General features: G+C 57.3%; 11 protein-coding genes across 11 annotated transcripts; 6 read left to right on the forward strand and 5 right to left on the reverse strand.

Annotated features, from left to right (window-relative positions):
* The first annotated feature begins 151 nt into the window (after positions 1 to 151).
* Positions 152 to 1,701, forward strand: IWZ02DRAFT_459897 (uncharacterized protein). The gene has a single exon (XM_066768112.1). It carries the CDS (start codon positions 604 to 606, stop codon positions 1,213 to 1,215), a length of 612 nt encoding a protein of 203 aa, XP_066619559.1. The 5' UTR covers positions 152 to 603; the 3' UTR covers positions 1,216 to 1,701.
* IWZ02DRAFT_507628 (uncharacterized protein) lies at positions 1,288 to 3,539 on the reverse strand (the record flags this gene model as incomplete). The annotated part of the gene is made up of 3 exons (XM_066770424.1): positions 2,855 to 3,539; positions 1,680 to 2,730; positions 1,288 to 1,593 (listed from the first exon to the last, which is right to left on the reverse strand). The coding sequence occupies exons 1-3, from the start codon at positions 3,184 to 3,186 to the stop codon at positions 1,288 to 1,290; spliced, it is 1,689 nt and encodes a 562-aa protein (XP_066619560.1). The 5' UTR covers positions 3,187 to 3,539.
* On the reverse strand, positions 3,397 to 4,391 carry IWZ02DRAFT_66515 (uncharacterized protein). The gene has a single exon (XM_066771032.1). The coding sequence runs from the start codon at positions 4,261 to 4,263 to the stop codon at positions 3,607 to 3,609; it is 657 nt and encodes a 218-aa protein (XP_066619561.1). The 5' UTR covers positions 4,264 to 4,391; the 3' UTR covers positions 3,397 to 3,606.
* A 3,871-nt stretch (positions 4,392 to 8,262) lies between these two features.
* On the reverse strand, positions 8,263 to 10,747 carry IWZ02DRAFT_493280 (uncharacterized protein; the record flags this gene model as incomplete). Its single annotated transcript, XM_066769918.1, has 3 exons — positions 8,263 to 10,279; positions 10,369 to 10,447; positions 10,525 to 10,747. 3 exons carry the CDS (start codon positions 10,745 to 10,747, stop codon positions 8,263 to 8,265), a joined length of 2,319 nt encoding a protein of 772 aa, XP_066619562.1.
* Positions 10,748 to 11,047: 300 nt separating this feature from the next.
* Positions 11,048 to 13,692, forward strand: IWZ02DRAFT_459908 (Afadin and alpha-actinin-binding-domain-containing protein). The gene is made up of 3 exons (XM_066768113.1): positions 11,048 to 11,306; positions 11,385 to 12,719; positions 12,912 to 13,692. Exons 1-3 carry the CDS (start codon positions 11,127 to 11,129, stop codon positions 13,359 to 13,361), a joined length of 1,965 nt encoding a protein of 654 aa, XP_066619563.1. The 5' UTR covers positions 11,048 to 11,126; the 3' UTR covers positions 13,362 to 13,692.
* Positions 13,673 to 14,200, forward strand: IWZ02DRAFT_459909 (uncharacterized protein). The gene has a single exon (XM_066768114.1). The coding sequence runs from the start codon at positions 13,839 to 13,841 to the stop codon at positions 14,109 to 14,111; it is 273 nt and encodes a 90-aa protein (XP_066619564.1). The 5' UTR covers positions 13,673 to 13,838; the 3' UTR covers positions 14,112 to 14,200.
* IWZ02DRAFT_459910 (uncharacterized protein) lies at positions 14,070 to 15,054 on the forward strand. Its single transcript, XM_066768115.1, has one exon. It carries the CDS (start codon positions 14,353 to 14,355, stop codon positions 14,578 to 14,580), a length of 228 nt encoding a protein of 75 aa, XP_066619565.1. The 5' UTR covers positions 14,070 to 14,352; the 3' UTR covers positions 14,581 to 15,054.
* IWZ02DRAFT_66538 (6-phosphofructo-2-kinase/fructose-2,6-bisphosphatase-like protein) lies at positions 14,660 to 17,190 on the reverse strand. The gene is made up of 4 exons (XM_066771033.1): positions 16,869 to 17,190; positions 15,589 to 16,765; positions 15,366 to 15,542; positions 14,660 to 15,312 (listed from the first exon to the last, which is right to left on the reverse strand). The coding sequence occupies exons 1-4, from the start codon at positions 16,880 to 16,882 to the stop codon at positions 14,740 to 14,742; spliced, it is 1,941 nt and encodes a 646-aa protein (XP_066619566.1). The 5' UTR covers positions 16,883 to 17,190; the 3' UTR covers positions 14,660 to 14,739.
* Positions 17,191 to 17,289: 99 nt separating this feature from the next.
* On the forward strand, positions 17,290 to 19,041 carry IWZ02DRAFT_476941 (eukaryotic porin family protein). Its single transcript, XM_066769035.1, has 3 exons — positions 17,290 to 17,750; positions 17,804 to 18,442; positions 18,495 to 19,041. The coding sequence occupies exons 1-3, from the start codon at positions 17,433 to 17,435 to the stop codon at positions 18,606 to 18,608; spliced, it is 1,071 nt and encodes a 356-aa protein (XP_066619567.1). The 5' UTR covers positions 17,290 to 17,432; the 3' UTR covers positions 18,609 to 19,041.
* A 13-nt stretch (positions 19,042 to 19,054) lies between these two features.
* On the reverse strand, positions 19,055 to 20,385 carry IWZ02DRAFT_459913 (mitochondrial outer membrane translocase complex, subunit Tom22). Its single transcript, XM_066768116.1, has 3 exons — positions 20,099 to 20,385; positions 19,617 to 19,987; positions 19,055 to 19,479 (listed from the first exon to the last, which is right to left on the reverse strand). Exons 1-3 carry the CDS (start codon positions 20,115 to 20,117, stop codon positions 19,423 to 19,425), a joined length of 447 nt encoding a protein of 148 aa, XP_066619568.1. The 5' UTR covers positions 20,118 to 20,385; the 3' UTR covers positions 19,055 to 19,422.
* IWZ02DRAFT_484348 (kinetochore complex Fta4 of Sim4 subunit, or CENP-50-domain-containing protein) lies at positions 20,386 to 21,568 on the forward strand (the record flags this gene model as incomplete). Its single annotated transcript, XM_066769188.1, has 2 exons — positions 20,386 to 20,666; positions 20,796 to 21,568. The coding sequence occupies exons 1-2, from the start codon at positions 20,519 to 20,521 to the stop codon at positions 21,566 to 21,568; spliced, it is 921 nt and encodes a 306-aa protein (XP_066619569.1). The 5' UTR covers positions 20,386 to 20,518.
* Positions 21,569 to 22,058: the final 490 nt, after the last annotated feature.

Genomic DNA, 22,058 nt, shown 5'->3' on the forward strand with positions numbered 1-22,058 from the left:
GATTGACTGAGCAAGTTGGCGATGGGAGTTGAGATGGAGAGTACCTGTACGGTAGAATCTGAAGGAAGGAGGGAATGGTCAAGTGCCGGCCGGTGCAGCGGCGCGAGGGACATCGTGACTGCCCGGTTGCCACGTCCGCTCTCCAGTCCGTCCCAATGAGGCAATCGACGCAGAACCAATGGAGGTGGGCAAGATCAACAGATCTGTTAGCAGGCAGGCAGGCAGGCAGGCAGATAGCCATTCATACGCGCATCGAGAAATCAATCAATCATGACATGTAAAAGAAAGCCGGTTTTTAAATTCTCAATCTCTCAATTCTCTCGATCCAAAAAAAAAAATGAACATTCAAAAAAGGCAGAATACCCCACTCCACGCTATGCAGTCGTTGATTGGTCAAGAGAGGACTTGTTGTAAACCAATTTTCGTGTGATTCAAGAATGTGTTGTTGTTGTTGTTGTTGTTGTTGTTGTTGTTGTTTTTGTTGTTGTCAGTGTTGTGTATGCTGCGTCATTGTTGCGAGTGGCCTCCTCCTCTCGTCTCTTACTCTTTCTTCTTTGTGTTGTCGAGGAGGCCTCCTCGTCTCAGCGTGTCCGATGTCATCGGATGGTATGCGTGCGTGCGTCCAGACGCCCGTCTCTCGCTGCCCACGTTGGAGCAGGACAGAACAGACCAGTCTGGTGGTGGGGGAATCTGCAGAAGGACAGAATGACAACGAAAAAGGAACGAAGAAGGGAAATAAGGAAATCAAGGAAAATTTGGTTCGAAACCCCGCCGGTCTTCCTGCCTCCGTTCCATTTTTGCGGAAAAACACTCTCGCGCCGTAAAGAGGTGAAAAAACGCTTGCTTGCTTGTACTTGCTTTCACTCCCTCTCGATATCGCCCGTCGTGATTCTCGCGAAAGAAGAAAAAAGGAAAGGTAAAGCGAGACCCCACCAAAAGAGCAAAAGTAAAGTCCCAGAGAAACAAGGGGCGGGGCAAAGGGGCTGTCTACTGTGTACAAGAATCCTTGGAGCACATCTCGTGAGTATAAAAGTAGGTGGAGAGGGAAAGACCCGAGCCGTCCGTCTATGCCGATTTTTTGAAAAACGCCGCCACACCACGGAAAAAGTCGGAGAAAGAAAACAAACAAATCAAGTCTGTAATACGCGCCGTCGTGTATTGTTGGCGAAGCGAGTTGGAGCGCCACGTGACCAGTGCTTTTTGCAATTACGATGAACGTGGAACGTTCCCACTAGTGGCGCGGCCCTGCATTCATTGCTGGCTAGTGCGTGCGTGCCAGTAATGCCATCAAAACATTCCGTCGCGCATGCCCGCCAGACCCGCGCCAGCGACGTTGACATTCATGCCTTGCACCCCTTGCAGGCCGGCAAGGTTCATGGCGTTGACCCTTAGCTCGGGGTTGCAGGGCGGCGAGTGTGCGCGATGGTACTTGAGGCCGTTGAGGTTCTTGTAGCGCTTGCCGCACGTCTCGCAGCGGTATGGCTTCTCCTTCTCCATGCCGACAGTGCCAGGATACGGCACGGAGGTCTCCGGATCGACAATCGAAAAGGTGCCATCGGCGTTTTCTTTGAGCTGTTGGTTCTGGTGTCCGTGCTGCGCGAGAGAGAATTGGTCAGCGCTCAAGCACATGCATATGCAGCGGAGATCCACCCATATTTTTCTGTGTCATGCAAACTCACCTGCTTGTGGTACTTGAGACCGTTCTGGTTCTTGTAGGCCTTTTCGCAACCAATGACGGGGCACTTGAACGGCTTGTTCTCTTCTGGCGGGAAGAGGCCGCCGCCCAAGGCGAGAAGGCGCTGGGCGTGCAGCTTTGCAATCTCGCTGTCGGGGCCCAGCTTGCCTTGTCGCAGGGCAAACTGCAACTGCTGTGGCGTCAGACCTCCACCCTGCTTGCTGAACAACCGCTTGGCCGGTTGGTCAATCGTTCCGTCGAGCCCGTCGAACCCGCCACCAAAACCCATGCCGAGATCCATGTTGCCCTGCATCATGGATCCTCCCATCGGCATGGGCAAACCGCCGAAAAAGTTGCCGAGGTCCTGCTCAAACTCTCCAGGAGTTCCGGGGACCGACGAGTCCGGCGTCGTGTTTCTGTTGGCGCCGCCCAGGGTCGGCGTGTTGACAGACGACACGGTAGGGTTGTTTTGGAGGGGAAAGCTGGGATGGCTTGTATTTGGCGTCGTGGGCGTCGATGTCCTGAAGCCCGAGTTTTGCACGGCGTTGGCGAGGTTGATGTTGAGCCGAGGCGCCCGGTCGTTGTTCTGACCAAACTGTTGTTGCGAGTTGAAGTGCTGTTGGGAACCTCCCAAGGGGGTCTGCGGGTCATCCATCTCCATGTCCTCAAGCGTATCCATGTCCTGCGCGGACGATAGTTGGCTGTGCTTGTATCCATTGTTGAGATTGGAGTTGAAGGGCTGGTTCTGGAACTGCTGTGGACGGTACGTTTGCTGCATCGACTGCGAATTGTCCGTCTGTTGGGGATTTATGCTTCCCGAGGTCGGGCCACGGCCATTGTTGAACCCTTGACCAGACAGGGAGGAGCGCTGGACGGCCGGGGGGTTCGCGTGGCATTCTTCGAAATGTTGGAGGAGCTCGTGCAACGAGTCGAGGGTCAAGCCACAGCAATTAAAGTCCTTCATGAAATTGGCCTCCATCTTGGGCAAGTACGAAGACGAATGGAAAGACGGCGATCGCCCAAAGGTGTAGGGGGACGTGCCGGCCATGATTACACTGCGCACTGTTAGTAGCCGCGACATTGGATTGAGGGCATGACGTCGGTGGTGAGGAATTGGGTAAAGGTGACGACAGACGCGATGCCCCCCGAGTCATTAGGAATGAAGACGGGCAGACTTACTCGTCTCTGATCCAGCTCCCGACCGAAACTCCTCCCCAGCTCATGCCATTCAGCAAGCTTCCCGCGGTTGTGCTTTCTCGCCTGGGGCGGTCCTTGAAGGAGATGGGCTTTGCGCCCATGCCGTAGTAGGAACCGACATGACTCGTCGAGTCCCGTCTGGCGCCAATGCTCAAGCGGGCCTCGTTGCCGCTCCGGGGTGCCGAAGTCGGTGTGGCGATTGGCTGCGCGCCTGCGCCTTGCAAGGCAGCGCTGAGGGTTGAGGTTTGGTTTCGCGGGCTCGACGAGCTCTGGCGAGAGAGGACAATGTCGACCGGGGCGCCCGGTGCGGCCATTTCAGCGTTGGAGGGCGACGAAGCAGGAAAGAGGGGAAAGGTGCAGTCGCCGGCGTCGTCGAAGAGGAGGTCGGAATCGAGATCCTCGAGGTCGGTCGGGCCGTGCAAGTGGTGGCCCTGGGGTGGCTGTTTATGCCAGGAGAAGAGGAGATCCTTCTCCTTGCGCTGGCGACCAAAATGTGGCGAGGTGAAGGACGAGGTGGGAGTGGTGACGGGAGTCGGCTCGAGAGTGCTCTCGCGGTCGCGGTCGCGGTCGCGGTCGAGAGAAGGGTTGGGGGAGTTGTAGAGAGGCGGAGGAGTCTGTGACGAAGCCACTTTCGAAGGCGGGCACGAGGTTTATGTCAATTGGAGTGAGTGGGATCGGCTCGAGTCAGCGAGCAGGTGGGCCGGATCGGTCCAAGCTGGTGGAACGCGGCCGGGTTACAGGAAGGCTCGTTGGAAGAGCAAGAGCGAGAGGATGGAGCAGCAGGCGGAGTGCGCCGTGTTGGGCGGGTTTTCTGGTGACGAGGAAATTGTATCGAGGCGGCGGATGAGGTTTGGGGGAAGGCGGATGCGTTGTTCTTCTGAAGTAGGGCAAGGTAGGCAGGCTGCTAGTAGGTGGGTGGGTATCCCAGGGACGGGAGGCAGGCGACTTGATGAGTCGTCGTCGTTGTCGTCGTCTAGCGTGTGCCGGATAATGTAGCGTGTGTGTCGACTCACAGGTTGCGGGAGAGGCAATGGAGCAGTGGAGTACCTAAGGCAGCTTAAGGTGGTAGGTAGACAGACAGAGAGACAGACAGACAGACAGACAGACAGACAGGCAGTGTGAGCGTCATGGTCTGGCGCGGCGAGGGAGGGCTGCATTAATGCAACGCAACATAACCCCAACGGCGCGCAGTGCGGCAAGCCGTAAGCGCTCTCCCGCCCATGGCAGGCCATCCTTGACAGGTTTTCGGCCCTACAGAGCCGTCGAGCGCGTGTGGCAGGCTTCATCCACGGGCGCGTATAACATAACCACAAACAAAGCCCTTCTTCATACGCACGTCTTCTAGAAGGCGCGCGCAACGCCCCACCGGCGCCGCATGCCGCCACGGCCATGTGGGGTGGGGTGGTGGCCCACGGTCGAGGGTCTTGGGTTGGTCTTGGAGAGAAATAGAGCTCAGAGCTGAGAGCTGAGAGCTGAGGATGCGAATCACCAACTTTGTCGAGTCGAGTCGAGTCTGGCCTCAGCCATGGTACAAGGAACGGGCTTCCCGCGACTGAGGAACGCCCTCGCTTCGCCCGTTGGCCATGAGGTCACCGACCTGCAAGTCACTGACTCTGCTGGTTCCAGCCTGATTGTCCATCACCGCCGCACGACTCGCACTGGCAACCATCCAGGCCATGCAGTCGCCAACAGCGAACCACTGCCGGCGACGACAACAGCAGCAGCAGCAGTGATGGCAGTTGATGATGTTCGTCAGAACTGTGGGTTGGCCGTTGCCATCCATCGACTGCTTCATTGCTGCACTAACGCACAGATGGACCCTGACTACCTACTACATTAGGGCTTTTTCTCGGAGAAGCGCTGCCGGCTGCCCGTACGCGGACGCGAGGGCGAAGCAAGCATAGTTACATCCGACCACCTCGGGAGCCGCACCTATAACATACTTTAGGTGCACTCGAGACGAGCCAATTGCTTATTTTCCTGCTTCACATGTATGTACATACACACATAAATACATACATACATACATGCATATAACCTTCTTGCGGTGTCGTCGACTGCGGAACTGCCCGTCACTTACTTCCATCGCCAACCTGAACCAAGTCAAGTCGTCGTGGCCCGCGCTTGTCAAAGCCACCGGGGCGTCAGCGTCAGGCACATGCGGACTTCTCTCCAGGAAGCCAAAAACCGTACGCAATAATGCAATTTCGTCTGCGCGTCTCGGATTCCGTTTGTTGCATTTCCCCGCGCCTCAGCTCAGCTTGTCAACCAGGGAGCTAGCTTCCCCTGGCGCCGCCACCCTCTGCTATCACTTTCCAATCTGTAAGCTTCACCGACCCTCGCTCGCGACAATGGTCTTGGATTCTTGGTCAACGTGAATGATCTACTCGCGCACCTGACGCTTAAGTGTCCGTCATCCGGTGGGCGCGAATCAATGCGCACGCCCAATTGCACACCGCCGGGTCCCTCGAGGCTCCAACGAACCAAAAAAACAAAACACATGGCAACCGAGTCCCTGCTGTTGTTGCTGTGCGGGGGAAAATTTTCCGCCGGTCGTCTCCCATCAATCCTCAGCACAGCAAATCCGCAGGTACCAAGTTGACACGACCGTTTCCTCATGAAGCAGTTGCTCCACTCCGTAGCGCCCTCAACCCGTCAACGCTCCGCTGCCTGCCCATCATCTGAACCCCGCCCGTTTCATGCACCACAACCGCTGGCACACAGGCACAGCCTCCAGAGGGGCAACCCGGCCAGCCTTGGAGACTGCCAAAACAGGCCCTTCGCCGCTTGCGTGCGCGCATCGACTGCTACTTTAGATTTCGAGCCCGTCCGTGTGCGCGCTGACGACTTGGGTTGACGTCCGTCAACGTGGGATGCCGCAAGCGCCGTCGGCCGCCGCCGCTCCGAGCCGCTCATGTACAGTGTCATGACCACAATTCCTGCACGTCCCAACTACATAGAACGGTAAGCAGAAAAAGGGCATGTTGGAAGGCAGATTCTCGACTTCAATTGAGCAGGATTGCAATGTCCAGGCATGTCGCGTGTGCTCAGCCCCTATCTGTCCAGCCTCGATCCCAGCACAATTCTGGTAGCACGTGTCTGGGACCAAGACCCGCGCACCATCATCATCATCATCATCATCATCATCGTCGCCGTCGGCGCCTTGGCCGCCTCCGCCGTCGACGTCGCCACTGGACTCGGAGCCTGAGTGACACAAGCGTGGCGGAGGGGCAACGGCTGTCTCTCGGTACGAGGTCTCCATATCACCTTCCAGCAGGCGGCGAACAGGTGACATGTCACTTGGTTCCAGCAGCTTCAATTGCTTGCTCTCTCCATTACCAGCGAGCAAATGCGCGCGAGTCGTGGAAAGGATTGTTCTTCAGATCAAACAAGAAAATCCACGCGTTTTCTCTGACAGGCGGCAATCTTGCCCGAGGCAGTAATTTTGGCGACGCTGCGCTGCGCGTGCGTGCGTGCACCGGTAAGTAAGGTACTTGGGGCTCCCGGGGCGGTCAGGCCGGGCAGGTCCAGGGAGGGCAGTCCAGTCGGTCGCTCACCGCTCATCCGAAGTTGATCCGTCCCGTCCCACTGCACCTCCAGTCAACACCACCACCACCACCACCACCACCACCACCACACGCCTCCTCGCGCTTCCACCTGCCCTCGCCACCGGTAGCACCAACCTTGTACCAACGACACGCGCGGATGGCTGCGCAAGCGCGGTTGGCAACCAAAGCTGCTGGACCCCGAATCCGCTTCTTTCGCCCTCGCAAGAACCACTCTTTGGCTCCGTACGTCCAGCTTGGGGATTGTTGGAAATGCGATGCGAGCTCCTCAACCAATCATCTTTCCCCGTTTCATCCCACATCTCAAATCCACAACCCACAGTCCGGTCCAGTCCAGTTCAGCGTTCAGTCTACTCAGGGAGTCGTTACTAGTCTAGCGTCTTTTCCGTCCGCCCGCCCGTTGTTCGGCGGTTCGCATCTCTCAACAGCGCGGAGAGCGAGCGAGCTGCAACAACGGGCCATTGGTCCTCGTTGTCGCGAGATTGCTTCACCAGTCGAGGTCCCTTCCGTTTCGTGTGCCCTAAATAACGACTGATCTGCTTGGCTGGTCCTACGTCTCCATCACGTCTGCTTGACCATTTGACCACTTGCTCTCCACTACCACCCACCACCACTCATCAGCGAGCAACATCCTCTGTCGTGATGGCCCCACGAGCATTCGGTCTTGTTGAGCCCGCGTCTCTGCAATTGGCAAAATGCCAGTCTGAGCAGTCTCTTCCGCGTCTTCTCTCAACATCCACAACCAACCAATCCAACCCATCCAAGGCCCCCCACCAACCCAACCCGACTCAAACTCCCTCGTCCCTGAAGAAACGCGCCACGGACGTGCGTGCGTGCGTGCGTGCTGCTTGATCAGAGCGCGGAATGGCACCGCACCACGCCCTGCCTTACCCAGTACCTTCCCTTAGCTAACCGTACCGCATCAATCAACAAACGAATCTTGAGTCTTCAGGCCAACCAATGCACTAACCGCACCGAGAACCCGGGTACGACAGTGCTGCTGTTCCGTTATTAGCATGCACGTCACACTCGCTCGTCACGCTTCTTTTTCTGTCTTGTTAGTGGCTGGTTGGTTGGTTGCGTGCGATGCGATGCGATGTTCGGCCGGAAGGCCAGTAGCCCTCTCTCACCACCGTCTCCGATAGCTCCCTCTAGCTACGATACTCTGCTCTGCACAAACCTAGTATCGAAGGGACGACATGGGACGCGGGCTGGGTACCGAGTACCGAGTACCGACCTTGCGGCGGCGGTGGCCGGTCTGTCTTAGTAGTCGTACGGCGGGGGGTTAGGAGTGGGGGGGGGGGGGGGGGGGGGGGGGGGGGCGCAAAGAAAGAGTCTAGAAGCCAGAACAAAGCGCCGGCTCCCCCCCCCCCCCCCCCCCAACACGCACGCATGAAGCGGAAAACTAGATCCAAAATCTTACTCACACCGGCCGCCTCCTCGTCTGACCCCTGACTGAGAACCCCCCTTGCTGGTGGCTGGCTGGCTGCGACAGGGGGGAATGACTTGTAGGAGGTCCTTGCCGCCACGTGCTCCCTCCGCTGACGGCGGGGGTTGCGATGCAGAAGTCATGCACCACCGCACCGTCGCACCGACTTGACCTGATTTGACCATGTGTGTGCTCGTCGTTCGTCTGTCTGTCGTCATTCATTGTTCTACCCCTGCATACATGCCCTTGTCATCTTTTTTTGATCTACCCCTCGCTCTACCTGCCTCCCCACCCGCCCACCTACGTAGGTACCTAACCAACGCATTCACAAACCCCCCCCCCCCCCCCCCCCCCCCCCCCCCCTTCTCCCCCCTCTCCATCCGTCAGGCCCCCTCTCAGCCCTCGGCCTCAATCTCATACGCATTGCTCTTATGCTTGGGCGTGAAGCGAAACGTATCGGGCGCCTTACCGAGAAACATTTCGCTAATCTTGATCCAATCCCTGTAATTATCCGACGCCAGCAACGTCTCGAGGTGGTCGCGGCCGCGGAAGGCGGGCGCGCGCTCGTTGATGGCCGGCGGCAGCCGCTCCAGCAGGCCGATGGGCGTGTACCGGCAGCTGAAGCTGAGCCACTCGAGCAGGAAGCGTCGCGTCGTGCCCACGCCCATCTCGTCCGAGCCCCACGTCTCGAGCCCGTTTTTCACAAAGGTTTCGATGTAGCGGAGACGTTCGGACGAGGATTTGTCGAGGTATTGTGCGCTGCTGATTTCTTCGAAGATCCATGGCTTGATGAGCGCGCCGCGCGCTACCATGACTGAGTCGACCTTGTCTTCCTCGATGGCGCGGTAGTAGTCGTGGTGCGAGTAGCAGTCGCCGTTGCCGACGAAGTAGACGCGGCCGCCGTTGGCGAGATTGCGCTCGTCGGGCTGGGCCGCCGTGTCGACCAGACGGGCTTGTTCCTCGTTGAGCCGCTTGATCAGGGCGGCCGTCTGCGAAATGTATCCCCAATCGGCCGACCTGGTGTAGCGCTGCTGGCGGCTGCGGCCGTGCAGCGTGATGGCGGCGACGCCGCAAGGGCCCTGGCCGGCGACGCGCGCCTCCTGGCCGCCCAGCACTAGCCGGTTGACGAGCTTCTGCGCCGTGGGCTCGCTATCTTTGACGCCCATGCGAATCTTGACCGTGATGGGGATTGCGTCGGACACGGCGTTCATGCCGCGCACCATCTTCTCCAGCCTGCCCGGCGCGTCGAGCAGCGCTGATCCCGCGCCCTGGCGATACACGAGGTCGATGGGACATCCACAGTTGAGGTCAATGGCTCGCAGGTGCGGGCACAGAGCGGTAAGGATCTCCGTCGTCTTGAGGGCGATCCAAGGCTTGTTCCCCGCAATCTGCGCGCCGAATTTGAGGTCCCGCCCGTTGTCGTAGCTCTGGCTGTGCCAGTTGCGCTGCTCGAAGCGCGGCGGTGTCGCCTCTGACTCGTGGGCCTTGACCAGCGCCCACTCACTCTTCTCGCCTTGGATCAGAGGCAGTCCCATAGCCATCTCCGACCATGTCACCTGCGCCCCGAGCTGCACGCAGAGCCGCCGGAACGGGAGGTTGCCCTGTGTCGTCAGAGGCGCGAGCACTGGTGTTTCCGGCCCATAGTAGATCCGGCGCTTCTCTGATGCGAGCAAAGGAGGTTCCCTGTACGCAGCTCTATTGTCGAGCTTGGCTTCGCTCATCTCAGTGTCGGCCTGAGCCGCCTCTGCGGGGACGCTCTGCTGCTGCTGCTGCTGCTGCTGCTTGGACTTCCCCTCCTCGTCTGACTTGGCCAGATATTCGAGGTATACGTCAGACTTGGGCATCTTGGTCCTCTTCCGGTTGAGATTGTGCTTTGCTTCCGTCGACACGACGTTGACGTGACCAATGTCGTCCCTATCGCCAGTCTTGGTCGCCTCGGCTGCCGCTTTGCGCTCCGAGTCTTCGATCAGCACCAGCTCCTTTCGTCCATCGGCATGCTTCTTCTCTTCCGAGTGCGTGCTGGCGAATCGACACTTCCAGCCCGCGTTGCACCAGCCTCGAAGCTCCCAGATGGGACATTTCTCAAAGGTCTTTAGGTCCTCGCGTTTGCCCTCCTTGAGATACTTGCGCAGGTCATGCTCAAACCTGCACTTGTTGGCAAACTTGCATGGAGCAGCCGCAAACTCGTTGCAAAAGGCAACAGATGAGCACAGTTGAATTGCGTCCCGATGTGTGCCATATTCCCGGGCCTTGTTCTGGCCGCGCTCTTTCTTCTTGTTGCCTTTCTTGCCGGCCTGTTGGTGGGTGCCGTCATTCGCATCGGCATGCTTAGACGCCTCTGCGGCATCGTCGTCCGGCTCGTCTCTCGATACAAGCCGGGCCTGTCTCAATTGCTTGGGATCTACAAGATACCTGCCAGCCAGTTTGTCAGGCACGTTGCAAATGACGGGGAAACAAAACACCACGCCTACGCCGCCATCACCATCATCAACACCACTTACTCAGGCTTGATCGGCGCTACGCCCTTTTGCCTCTCCCGTCGAGGCTCATCAACCTTAACGTCTGCAGCTGTCTCACCATCTGGCGCACCGTCAGCTTCCGACTTGATCGATGCGCGTACTCGACTTCGATCCCCGGGGACGCTCGTCATCGCTTACCTGTGTCGAGTCGGCGTCGTTTTGTTGGAGACGTTGCTGAGTCGCCGTTGGCCCCTGGTGAGGATGCATCGGGTAAGCCGTGTCGCTCTACCTTCTCGGCCTTGTTTGCGGCCAATTCTTCTGCTGAGGCCGGGGCCGGTGCGAGCTCTGGACCGTTGAGGGCGTTTGGCTGGGCGTCTGTCCCAGCGGCCGCTGTTGAATGAGATGTGTGCTCGTCGGACATTTTTTTCTTTCTGTAGAAGATGTCGAATTGATAAGGAGAGGTGCAGGTGGTGGTAGTCGAGGTGTTGAGTAGACGACTATAAGACGCAACGGGTAGAGCCGCTCGACAACGGCACAAGCGCAATTGAAATTGACCAACCCAGACAGCCGTCCTCGTATGCAAAGTGAAAACGACAGTGTTACAACTGTGAGGATCATGAAGATGAGTGAAAATCTGATGGTCGGCCATCACGTGCCGCGCTACGCCGACCGCGCTAGAGGGCGGCAACGACTTGTTCTCCGACCCTAGCAACGCTTGTTTACAGTACACGCCCAGGCATTCTGGACAAAGCTCAACCGTCCACCTCTGCCAAACCCTCACAACCTGAGCCTCGGCCAAAATGGACCCTCACAGCCTGAGGGGCGCCTCGACATACCTGAACAACCTCCTGCTCGCACGAGGCCTGCTGCGCAATGGCAAGCCCATTGAATTCGCGCACCCCTCCAAGGGTGAGGGCGGGAAAGAAGCGACCATGGCCCAAATCATCAACCTGGTCCACGACTTGATTCTGAGGCGAGACGTGAGCGCGAGCCAACGACCTTTTTTGCTTTTTTTTTTTTTTTTTTTTCCTGCACGCTGCTGACATGCTTGCCCACAGCGCGAACAAGAGCAGCGCGAATCCATGATGCAAACCCTCCGCGACATCCGCTCCGATAACCAGCGCGCTAACAGCGCGTTGGAGCGTCTCCAGACCGGCAACGACGACCTCAAGCGTCAACTGTCGCTCGCACAATCCTCCGAAAGGTCGGCCAAAAATGCAGTCCGCGCTGCCGAAAGGTCGGAGCGGTCGCTGAGGGAGGAAATGGGACGCTTGAAGACGACGGTCCAGCAAGTGCGCGCGTCTTGTGCAAACGATGTGAGGAAGCGCGACCTGCAAATTCAACGCCTCAAGGCCCATCTTCTGGCTCAACAACGCGGGAATAAGACGGGACTGGTAGGAGCGAGCATCACCATCACACCCGGCCAGACCGGAACCAACAATGCCAGTCGCGAAGAGGAGCCAGCAAATCTTGACGACCCAGAGTACAGTCTGAAGCAAGAGACGACGGAATTCCTGACCCAGCTGAGCCAGAGTTTGAGTGACGAGAATGACAACCTTATCGGCTTGGTGCGGAGTACGCTTGCCACATTGAGAGAGTTGCAAGGCATGCCGGAGCTTGGCCAACATGACCATGAAGCAGGGGCTCATGGCGACGGCGAGGATCCGGATTCTGGCTTGATGCATGCTTTGCCGACGTCATACGATGCGCTTGCAACCGACATGGACCATGTGCTTGATCACTTGCGCGGTCTGCTTACCAACCCGAACTTTGTCTCCATCCACGAAGTCGAGTCGAGAGAAGAAGAAATCACAAGATTGCGCGAAGGCTGGGAGAAGATGGAGCAGAGGTGGCGAGAAGCTGTGAGTCTGATGCAAGGATGGAGAAGGCGGATTATGGATGGTGGAGACACCATCACTCTGGACGAGCTGCAACTGGGCCTGGGGTCAGGAGATAGCCTGGCGCCTGTAGAAGAGGAAGACGAAGAAGACGAGGAGATGGAGAGCGACGTTGAGTACGCGGAGGAAGATGAGGAAATCGACGAAGTACCGGTCCCCTCCCCCGGCAAACCAACACCAGAGGACAAGACGGACCTCTTTGACATTAAGCTACGCCCTACCTCCTACGCTCTCCACGAGTCCGATGGCAACAAAAAGTCACCACGCAAAGTTGTCTTTGCCCCTTCCAACAACAATACACCACATCCGCAGAACCCCGACGAGAACGCATCCGATGTCGACATGATTTCTCAACCACCCTCCAAACCATCGTCTACGAATCAAAAGACCATCTCGGCGAGCCGACTCCCAACCTCGACCGGCTCATATCCTTCTTCCACGCTGCGCAGCAAACCTTCTACAATTGGGCGGGAAACGTCTGGCATTCCACGAAGTGTACGCAAATTTCTTTCATCTTCTCAACAACAGACAAGCCCCGCATCATCTCTCGACACTCACTCAGCAGGGGCCTCGACTTCTTCCAGCGAGTCGGCCGGGGCCCACACGCTCAACTTTGACAATCTCTTTCTCTAATCAAGTCACAACAAGAGCATCGAAACTGACAGTCCACCTCTTTGCCCAACACAGACACGTAAGAAGCGTAAATCGAGCGAAATTCCGCCCTCGGACGAAGAATACGATAATGAAGACGACGCACTCTCCTCGCGCTCGAAGCTTACCGTGCAAGAGAAACTTGCCATCGCCGCCCGAGAAGCTGAGCAGGCGGCATCGACTGCCGCCGCCGTCGCAGCAGCAGCCAATAGGGCAGATGAAGCAGAACCAACGAAACCAACAACACGAAGCGACGGCGGCAGCGGAGGTACTACGACTACTGCTACTAATAATAATACCAGCTCTGGATCGGCCGAGTCAGCATCTGCATCTGCATCAGCAGCATCAGCAATCAGCGTCACTAAGAGGAAGACGCCGAAGAAGACAACGGCGGCGGCGGGAGGCGGCGTCAAGGGCGGCCGCGCGCGCAGACGCAAGAGCACGCTTAGTCCGGAGGAGTTGGAGGCGTTGATGGGGCTTTCGTGATGATGTTTTCATGTGCCCCCTTTTCCCCCCCTTCCGTCTCTGTTCTTCTGGCCTCGTCCGTTCGTTTCTTGCTCAAGTTTTGCGTTGTGTTCACATGGGTTGGGCTGCGCTGCGCTGCGCTCGACTACGATCAGTCAGGTCTGCAGCTTGCGGTTTCCTTTGCGTCATGTGGTTGCTGGTGTTGTGGAGTGAGGGAGGGAGGGAGAGCGGGAAACTAACTATGGCAATGGAAGTGGCCTCCTTGTGCTTGGTCGGGTTGGCGTGCTGCTACGTTGGGGGTCTGTATGGTTTGATCTGGTCTTGTCTGCCTTTTTTTTTTTTTTTTTTTTTTCCCTCCGTTGCGCATGGGTGGTTGGTTGGTCGGTTGATTGGTTGGCAAGGAAGGAAGAAAGGTTATGGCGCGAATTGGATACCACCTTTGACATGCATGCAGGCATGCATGCATGCCCGTGAGATGACCTGGTCGGTTTGTTTCCAATGTACGTTTTTGCTGCTTCTGCTGTTATCGTCGGGCGTCCTAACAGTCTGTCTCTCTGCGCTCCGTTGGTCCTGCTGCTGTCTTTTACTCGTCAAGTTGGGTGCATGTCCTGTTTCGTCATACGAGCGAGGGCCGTCATCTCCCTGTCTCTGTCTTTATTAGACCAATTAGACCTTTCTACAACTTTTTTCTACTCTGTGGAGCTCTTTGCATCGATCAAGCCCCCCCCCCTCCGGTTCCCCCGTTACAGCGGACGCCATATACAGACGTAGCGAAAGGCGGGCAGGCAGGCAGGCAGGCAGGCAGGTAGTGGGTGCGTCAGACTGTCCATCTGTCCATCTGTTTGTCTGTTTGTCTGTTTGTCTGTTTGTCTGGCTGTCTGTCTGTCTTCTTCTTCTTCTTCTTCTTCTTCTTCTTCTTCTTCTTCTTCATTCCTCTTCTCTTCTGCTATTGCTACTGCTATTGCTACTGCTGCCAAACTACGTACCTACGAGGCGAAAACAGAACTACATTATGATGATGCCATGCTGCGCCATACCCATGAGTGTCATTTCATGCCTCCTGTCCCTACCACACATGCATGCACACGTTGCTTCTGCCCTGGCCAACGGGAAGAGAAGAAAAGAAGGGAATCTACCTCTGTATGATGTAGGCCATCGCAGTCCCATAACCAACCTAACCTACCAACCGAACAATGACGACAACGACCGACCGAATGATTCCTCGCATGTAACCGAATGACGCGATGGCGGCAGTCTATGTATCTTGCGTACCTACTCGCCGCCCAAACTACTAGCACTCTTCTAAAGCTCACTCACTCACTTCCAATCTCTGCGCCATCCCACCTCGTCTTCCGCAATCACTCCATCTTCACCCTTCCTGATCGTCACCACAACCACCTCACGAGCTGGGATCCACATGCGTCGATTTGATATTCAGCGGCTGCGGCGTCTGTCGACCATCCTGAGGCGTAATCGTGCCCGCACGCCCACAACTAGCCGCCAGCGCCGCCAGGCCCTGCGTGCCCATGCCCGAGCCGTAATTCGGCTTCTCCCTGACGACACCATCCTTCTCTCTTTCTCTTTCGCCGCCGCCGTCCGCCGATTGGTGCTGCTGCTGCTGCGACTGAGGCTGCGACTGAGGCTGCGACTGAGGCTGCGATTGCGGCGCTTGCGGCGTCGAAGTCGGGGGGCTCGGGACGGCCGTCGTTGTGCGCGTGGGCGCGACCGTTGCCGTTGGCGGCGCCGTGGCTGTCGTCGCGCCGTCGAGGCTGATGGACTCGGTGACGGTGACCATGGGCGGTGGGACGGGCGGCTTGGGCGTGCCGTGGGCGGACGGAAGAGGCGATGGCGTCACAGCGCCGGACGGAGGCACGGGAATGGCAATGTCTTCGGGCGAGTTGGGGACGATCTTGGGAGGCAGGCCTTCAATGTGGATGCGTTTGGCCGAGTTGTTGTAGGATGCGGGGATGATCTTGGGACAGTTTTAGTCTGGTATGTTTTTTGGTGCAAGGGACGGAATAATACCTCAATGATCTCGTCGCGCGGAAAGTCGAGCTTGGGAATGTCGGTGGCGTTGCAGGCCATTAGGTAGCCGTACAAGACTCGTAAGACGCTCTCGTGCGCGATGATGAGGAGATCGTTTTGCTCGCGCTCGAGCTCGAGGATGATGGGCTCTAGGCGCACAGCAAGGTCATGGTACGACTGCCTCGGTCAGTATCTTTGCCACATTTCAAAAGGGAATGCGTACTTCAGCTCGGGGATATCTGTGGTGATACGGGTCGGCTTCGTGCTTTGCAACTTCTTCTGGAAACAGCTCCCGAATCTTCTTTTCCGTCATTTTCTCGCAGACGCCTGGATGCAACTGGCTCATTTGACTCCGCTGCCGCACCCGATAGCCCAAGTCTGACAGGGGATTCGCAGTCTCTACAGTCCTGCGCCGCGTCGAAGTCCACACGGTCAGGGGCTTCAACTGGGCTATTGGTCCACCTTGCTCCACCAAAGCCTTGCGCTCCTCTTCGCGATGCCGTAGGAGCGTGTCGGCCATTTTCCGGGCATAGTCCTCGCCTTCAGGGGACAGAGATGCATCTGCCTTGTACGAGTCTTCAGTCTTAGTGGTGCCGGCTCGTGCAAAGTACGTGTGCCGCGACTTGATGTGCAAGTTCAAGAGGTAAAAGACGATGCGCTGGGACAGGTAACCAAAGTTGCAGCTGTTCACAATGACGCGGTCTCCAGCATTGATCATTTTGATCCAATGCAAATCCGGCTCTTCCATGGTCTCAAAGTGCGGTATCCGCGAGGCGATTCTCTGCAGGTAGTCTTTGATGGCGTCCTCGTCTTTCCATCCTACGTAGTCAGGCGAGGAGATTTTGACGCTGCGGACGTTTTCTTCGATAATCCTCTCGTCGGTACATTGCGACTCAATGAAAAGGGTCTGGATCTGACGTTTTGCGAATTCTCTCGCCAGCGCAGCCCTGCCTGCGGAAATAGCATTCACCGCGTCGTAGATGGCGACTTGACCATTTTCGTGTTCAAGGAAATGATAAATGTCTTCTCGGCACTTTTTGAGAATCTTGTTGCGCAACAGCACGGAGCTCGGCGAGGCGTTGAGGAAAAAGTAGTCGTGAGGAACGTCGTTACCCTCCCCCATGGTCGCTCTCCTGTAGTCACCCAGATGGAATACATGGGTTTTTACGCCAAGCCAGCGTAGATAGCGGGCGACGGCAACGGAGATGTGGGTTTTGCCCCTGGCAGGTAAGCCTACCGTCGCAATCACTATGCGGCCAGAGTGGAACAAGCGGCCTGATTCGGTGCTGTAGAGCTGGGCCGGAGCCATTTCTTCCTTTTCGGGCAAGTCATGAATGGCGTCGATAAAGGTGCTCGACCTCCGCCTGTAGCGGGGCGAGTTTGCCGCTGCCTCGGCGGTTCTGCGCTCTGAATCAGCACCAGCATTCAGTACAGCACGACTGAGGGCGCAGATGCGCAGTGTTTCGAGCATCACGTGTTCCAAAGTTGAACTAAAACACATACAGCAGAGTATCCATGGCTGGTAAGATGGCGCCGGCAGCGGAGCCGAGTCAATAAGACTGGGGAAGAATGAGCAGCCAGAGGCGGCGGCGGTTGACAAACTACAGCAGGTGGTGGCCCTTGACGCCGTGGTGTTGCAGACGGAGGGCAGAGGCGGCGCCGCTGAGGGGAACTTTGAGCGTGAATGCGCGCACCACGCTCGGCGCAAGGTCGCGACGGGATATTTTGCTGGGAATGAAGCTCGGAACTCTGGGCACACAAGAAAAAAATCCAGAGCAGCTGGCGCTCGAAAGGGCAGTTGGAAGGTGGTCAAGGTAGGCAGTTGAATGCCGACAGCCGTCCACTCCAGGTCCATCAGTGCGGTGACGAAGGTCCGCACGTGATGGGCTGCGCCGATTGGCCGGCGAAAACTTACGTCGTCGAGCTTGATGCGAAGACACAATAGACATCTCTCTCTCATCCTAACCCGCCACTCCTCCCGGCCGCCGTCTCGTGCTCTCCTCCATCGGCCGCTCCTCCCCCTCTCTTGCAGCCCTCGATTCGCCATCCTCTCGCAACCCCGTCGTCATGGCGTCGATAGAGAAGGCCGGCACGGCCCTTGACGTGCTCACCAACAACTCGGTCTACAAGAAGCTGCAGGGCTACTACAACGCATACTCGGAAAAGAGAGAATCATTAGGCCTGCCCAACCCCGGCACCATTGAAAACATTGCAAAGGAGGTTCAGCGCGATGTCCTGACCAACAACCACTCGTTCTCTGGCTTGCGCGCAGAGTTTACCCAGGCCTTCAGCGTGGCGCCCATGTTCCAAGTCTGCCATGCCCTGTCCATGGGCTCCCAGCAGCTGCAGCCATACCAGTACATGGTGCTGTACGGCTCGCCCAAGGTATGCTCGGCCAATGCCTGCTCACCCACCAACTTCCGCTAAGACAGCTCTAGGTCTTCATGCATGGCACCGTTGACAGCGACTTCTCCGTCGGCGGCCGCTTCAACTACCGCTGGACCCCGGGCCTCATCACCAAGACTACCGTATCCACGAGCGCGCAACAACCTATGTTGCAGGTCGAGAACGACTACACCGGCGCCGACTTCACCGCGTCATTCAAGGCCATGAACCCGTCGTTCCTGGACGGCGGCCTGACGGGAATCTTCATGGGCAGCTACCTCCAATCCGTCACCCCCAAGCTGGCATTGGGTTTGGAGGGAGTGTGGCAACGCACGGCAATGAACCAAGGCCCGGACTGCCTGCTTAGCTACGCGGCCCGGTACAAGAGTACCGACTGGATCGCGAGCGCCCAGCTCCTGGCTCAGGGCGGCATCCAGGCCTCGTACTGGCGGCGACTGGCCGAGAAGGTCGAGGTCGGCGCCGACCTCAAGCTCGAGTTTTCGCCCGCCATGGCCATCATGATGGGCGCCCCAGCCAAGGACGGCACCGCTACTCTCGGTGCCAAGTACGAGTTCCGCCAGAGTGTCTTCCGCGCTCAGGTCGACAGCAAGGGCAAGCTGGGCTGCGTGTTGGAGAAGAGGGTGGCGCAGCCCATTCAGCTTACCTTTGCCGGCGAAATTGACCACGTCAAGGTACGTGCCATCCGAGAGCCGTCCAGACACGCTACTGACATGGGTACCACAGAACCAAGCAAAGGTTGGTCTGGCCGTCGCCATCGAAGCGGCCGACGAGGAGCTCATGGCCCAGCAAGAGTCCGCCGCCGCCGCTGCCTCCTCGAGCCTGCCTCCTCCATTCTAAACCCCATAATATACTTGTACCCCAATGGAAACTCGGCCGTCCAATGACTTCTTCCCACAAAGATACCACGTCGTGTCCCTCTGAGCCTGGCTGTATTGGCGAATCACGGGCGTCTCCAAAAGCGCTTGAACATGAAGATGGTGTACGGGGACAGAGCATTTGAGCCCTGGCGATGGCTGCCCATTTCATAGAAGTTTTTATCAATGGGCTGTGCCTCTCTCAAATCCTTTGGTTGTATTTTTTCCAATTATTGTTTTCCGTTTGGCCGGTTGGGACGTAGCAGAAGCGAGTGGTAGTCTTTGTTAATCCCGGCAAGGCAAGAGAGAGAGGACTTGTTTTTATTGATGGTCAGGGATATGGGTAGGATACAAGGGTTTCTCTCCACACGGCGGACTTTGGGCTCAAAAAGCGCGGTAGGCTAGCTTCCTTGGTGGGGGGGGGGGGGGGGGGGGGGTCTTGAGAGAGACATGAATTGGGCGAGAGGTGTGGGCTCGGTGTTAGGATCATATCATTGTACATATAGCATGCAGACGGATAAGCCCGTTTCCCCACTCTTTTAACTTGTCCAACACTTATTTGAAGACGGGAGGAAGGAGGAGAGATGGTTACCATTGTAAAAGGAGAAATTTTTCATCTGAGCAGAGAAATAATACAGTTGCCCCTGGAAACATTGGCATTTGCCTCCATGACACCACGCCTTAACCAAGGCCGGTTTCCCCCAAATGGAATAGACCCTGAAGTATCGATGCACACATCACCCGTCACTCTTCCAAGTACTCCGTGATGAAAGTTTCGTCTGTCGGTATTGAGTAGACTACAAAGCAGGACGAGCTTCGCCAGGCTGCTGGATCTGAGCGCCGGGGGTTATAACCTGCGAGGAGACAATGTCAGCAAGCCGCTCTTCAAACAAGATCCATGTCTCATCGAGAGAAGCAAAACTCAAATTACGGCGCGCAGGCACGCGACCCAAGATGCGACGACACGACGACGATGACATGACCAACTCACCTCATTAGCGCTCTGCGTCATCTTCATCTCCTGCTCCATGGCAAGCATGTTCTGCTCATCGAGGGCGGCGAGGCCAAAGGGGACGCCAAGGAGGAGGGCCGAAGAGCTAACGATCCAGAGGGCCTTGCCGCTGAAGCTGAGGCCGGTCGCGAGCCACGAGGACACCGAGTCGTAGCTCTTGGACAGGAAGCGACGCTGGGCGGGCGGCAGGATGTCCTTGAGCGCGGCGACGCGCTCGTACAGCGTCTCGTCGGGCGCAATGGACGAAATGTCGCTGCTGGCGTCCGACGATACCGACGAGGCGTCGTCCCAGTCGTCGTCGCCGCCGTCGGTGGGCCCGCGCTGCGTGGCGTAGAGCTCCTCGTCGGGAACTGTTGCGCAGGTCCGTTGGTCAGCTTGCGTTGCGGTGACAGAGATGCATGTGGATGCGGGTTTGGTGTGCGTGTGCTGTGGTGCTCAATGGAGGGATTGGGAGCGCGGACCTTCCTCGAGCCTAACCATTCTGGCGGAGCGTCGTTTGCGTTGTTGGTCGGTGTAGATTTGAAAGGAGGGAGCGTGCGGAGAGAGAGGGTGGACGAGTGGACGGAGAGGAGATGCAGGTCGAGGTTGGCGGGGTGGGTTTGTTTGAGGGTGGAGGGCGAGGGCAGTCCGTCAGTGACGATGATCCAATGCCGACAACTTTTGAGGTTTCTGCCCATCGAGTCCCGCCGCCCCGGGCGGTCAAGGTCGAAGCTTCGCGCCGCCGTTTGATTCGCCGCGAAAGACGCATGACGTCCGCTGGCTCAGACGCGTCTTCCCGCGACAACAGAACGTCTTCACCAAACATCGAGCCTACGTCTTTTCTCCTTCACACTTCGGAATTCGAGTCTCCGAGTCTACTGCTCGGAGATTGACACCTCGTCATGTCTGGCGCCAACACCATTATCGACCTCAAGTCGGCCTTTATCCGCCGCCAAACGCGAATCCTGTCACAACCGCTGCAAGCACCGCAGCAATGGAAAGACGACTGCGACATTCCCGACGCCGCAGTGCGCAGTGCCATGCGCGAGGGTCAGTAACTCCCCTCACAAAAAAGAAATCCAATCTAAAAATCTCCTTGGCACAAAACAATCTCAAGTCCATTCAACCATTTGCGATTTGCATTGTACAACCTCACCTAACGCACGCATGCTCCTACAGTAAACCGGCGACTGGCACGGCACAACAGGACGGCCTACCCATCCATCGCCATCCGGCACACGGCCGAGACAATCGACGAATTATACTGGCAGCGCAGCGCGCCCAAACCGTCCACCTCTTCCTCCTACTCCTCCGCCAGCACCACACACCTTGACCCAACAGCGTCCACCGCCGTCGATGACGACCCCTTCCACCCCACCGCCGACCTCACAAGTGCGCCCACCATCGCCGCGCTCCCTCCCACCTGGGCCGAATTGGTCGACAGCGACACAGCGTCCTCCCTGCTCCTCCCCCAAACCACCACAACCAAAACCGAAACCAAAACCACCACCTCAACCAACGACAATCCCCTCACACATCAACAACAACAACAACAATCATACACCGCCCACGCAACCAATCTACACGCCCTCTCCGCCCGCCGCGCCGCCCTACGTCTCAAAATCTCGCGCTACAAGGCGCTGCGGGCGGCGCTGGCGCCGCTGGCTAATCCGGCGGAGAAAGTGCAGCCGAATCTCGTTACGAGGGATGGAGAGGTGGCGGGCGAGGTGGCGAGGGCGAGGGCGTTGGGGGTGAGGGTTGCGGCGAGGGTGGGTGCGCGGAGGGAGGAGAGGGCGAGGGAGGGGAGGGAGAGGGATGGGGGTGAAAGGGGTAGGAGAGGTATGGTGGGGGAGGGGGATGGGGAGGAGGATGGGGATGCGGTGATTTGCGAAACGCCAGAGGCGGCGCGGCAGAGAGAGCGGAGTAAGTTGGCGGGGGTTTTGGAGTGGTAGGCAGTCAGTCAGTCAAGAGAAGCAATCTGGAACAAGAAAAGCATGCTCAACACACACCGTGCAGGTAGAATAAAACCATTCATTCAGTCTCATCAACATTCCTACCTACCTACTGATCCATCCAACCATCCATCATCCATCTATCCCAACCCGCAAACTTTCCTCCAAATGCCCTCGCCAAAACCCATCCTGCCAATTTTATCCTCTCCCATCTATCCCATATACCCAAGGTACTTATGCAGCCTGCCTGCCTGCCTGCCTACCTACATACACCGCCCATGCTATCCAAGACAAGGTAGGTAGCTTAATCACATCAACATAAACAAACGCCATTTAATGACTGCATTTATGCATGCACTCAAGAAACAGGAAAAGGAGAAGAGAGAAAAGAAAAAGAAAAAGGAAAAACGCCAGCCCACCAATCCACAAGTCCCAAGAAACATGGAGACGACGCCAGAGAGACCCGTCCATTCGTCCATTCATCCAGTCA

Source organism: Phyllosticta citriasiana (assembly GCF_038021145.1).
Source record: "Phyllosticta citriasiana strain CBS 120426 chromosome Unknown IWZ02scaffold_13, whole genome shotgun sequence".
Lineage (NCBI taxonomy): Eukaryota > Fungi > Ascomycota > Dothideomycetes > Botryosphaeriales > Phyllostictaceae > Phyllosticta > Phyllosticta citriasiana.

Excerpts from the sequence above, each read along its gene's own strand:
- IWZ02DRAFT_66538 (XM_066771033.1), bottom strand. Across the intron at positions 15,543-15,588 it reads ACAGATATCCCCGAGCTGAA|TCGTACCATGACCTTGCTGT; the intron begins GTACGCATTCCC and ends TGACCGAGGCAG. Across the intron at positions 15,313-15,365 it reads CGCGCGACGAGATCATTGAG|ATCATCCCCGCATCCTACAA; the intron begins GTATTATTCCGT and ends AACTGTCCCAAG.
- IWZ02DRAFT_459910 (XM_066768115.1), top strand. The coding sequence starts at position 14,353 with ATGATGATGCCATGCTGCGCCATACCCATGAGTGTCATTTCATGCCTC.
- IWZ02DRAFT_459897 (XM_066768112.1), top strand. The coding sequence starts at position 604 with ATGGTATGCGTGCGTGCGTCCAGACGCCCGTCTCTCGCTGCCCACGTT.
- IWZ02DRAFT_66515 (XM_066771032.1), bottom strand. The coding sequence starts at position 4,263 with ATGGCCGTGGCGGCATGCGGCGCCGGTGGGGCGTTGCGCGCGCCTTCT.
- IWZ02DRAFT_459909 (XM_066768114.1), top strand. The coding sequence starts at position 13,839 with ATGTACGTTTTTGCTGCTTCTGCTGTTATCGTCGGGCGTCCTAACAGT.
- IWZ02DRAFT_476941 (XM_066769035.1), top strand. The coding sequence starts at position 17,433 with ATGGCGTCGATAGAGAAGGCCGGCACGGCCCTTGACGTGCTCACCAAC. Across the intron at positions 17,751-17,803 it reads TGCTGTACGGCTCGCCCAAG|GTCTTCATGCATGGCACCGT; the intron begins GTATGCTCGGCC and ends AGACAGCTCTAG. Across the intron at positions 18,443-18,494 it reads GCGAAATTGACCACGTCAAG|AACCAAGCAAAGGTTGGTCT; the intron begins GTACGTGCCATC and ends TGGGTACCACAG.
- IWZ02DRAFT_459908 (XM_066768113.1), top strand. The coding sequence starts at position 11,127 with ATGGACCCTCACAGCCTGAGGGGCGCCTCGACATACCTGAACAACCTC. Across the intron at positions 11,307-11,384 it reads ACTTGATTCTGAGGCGAGAC|CGCGAACAAGAGCAGCGCGA; the intron begins GTGAGCGCGAGC and ends GCTTGCCCACAG. Across the intron at positions 12,720-12,911 it reads CGTCTGGCATTCCACGAAGT|ACACGTAAGAAGCGTAAATC; the intron begins GTACGCAAATTT and ends TGCCCAACACAG.
- IWZ02DRAFT_459913 (XM_066768116.1), bottom strand. Across the intron at positions 19,480-19,616 it reads TGACGCAGAGCGCTAATGAG|GTTATAACCCCCGGCGCTCA; the intron begins GTGAGTTGGTCA and ends GTCTCCTCGCAG.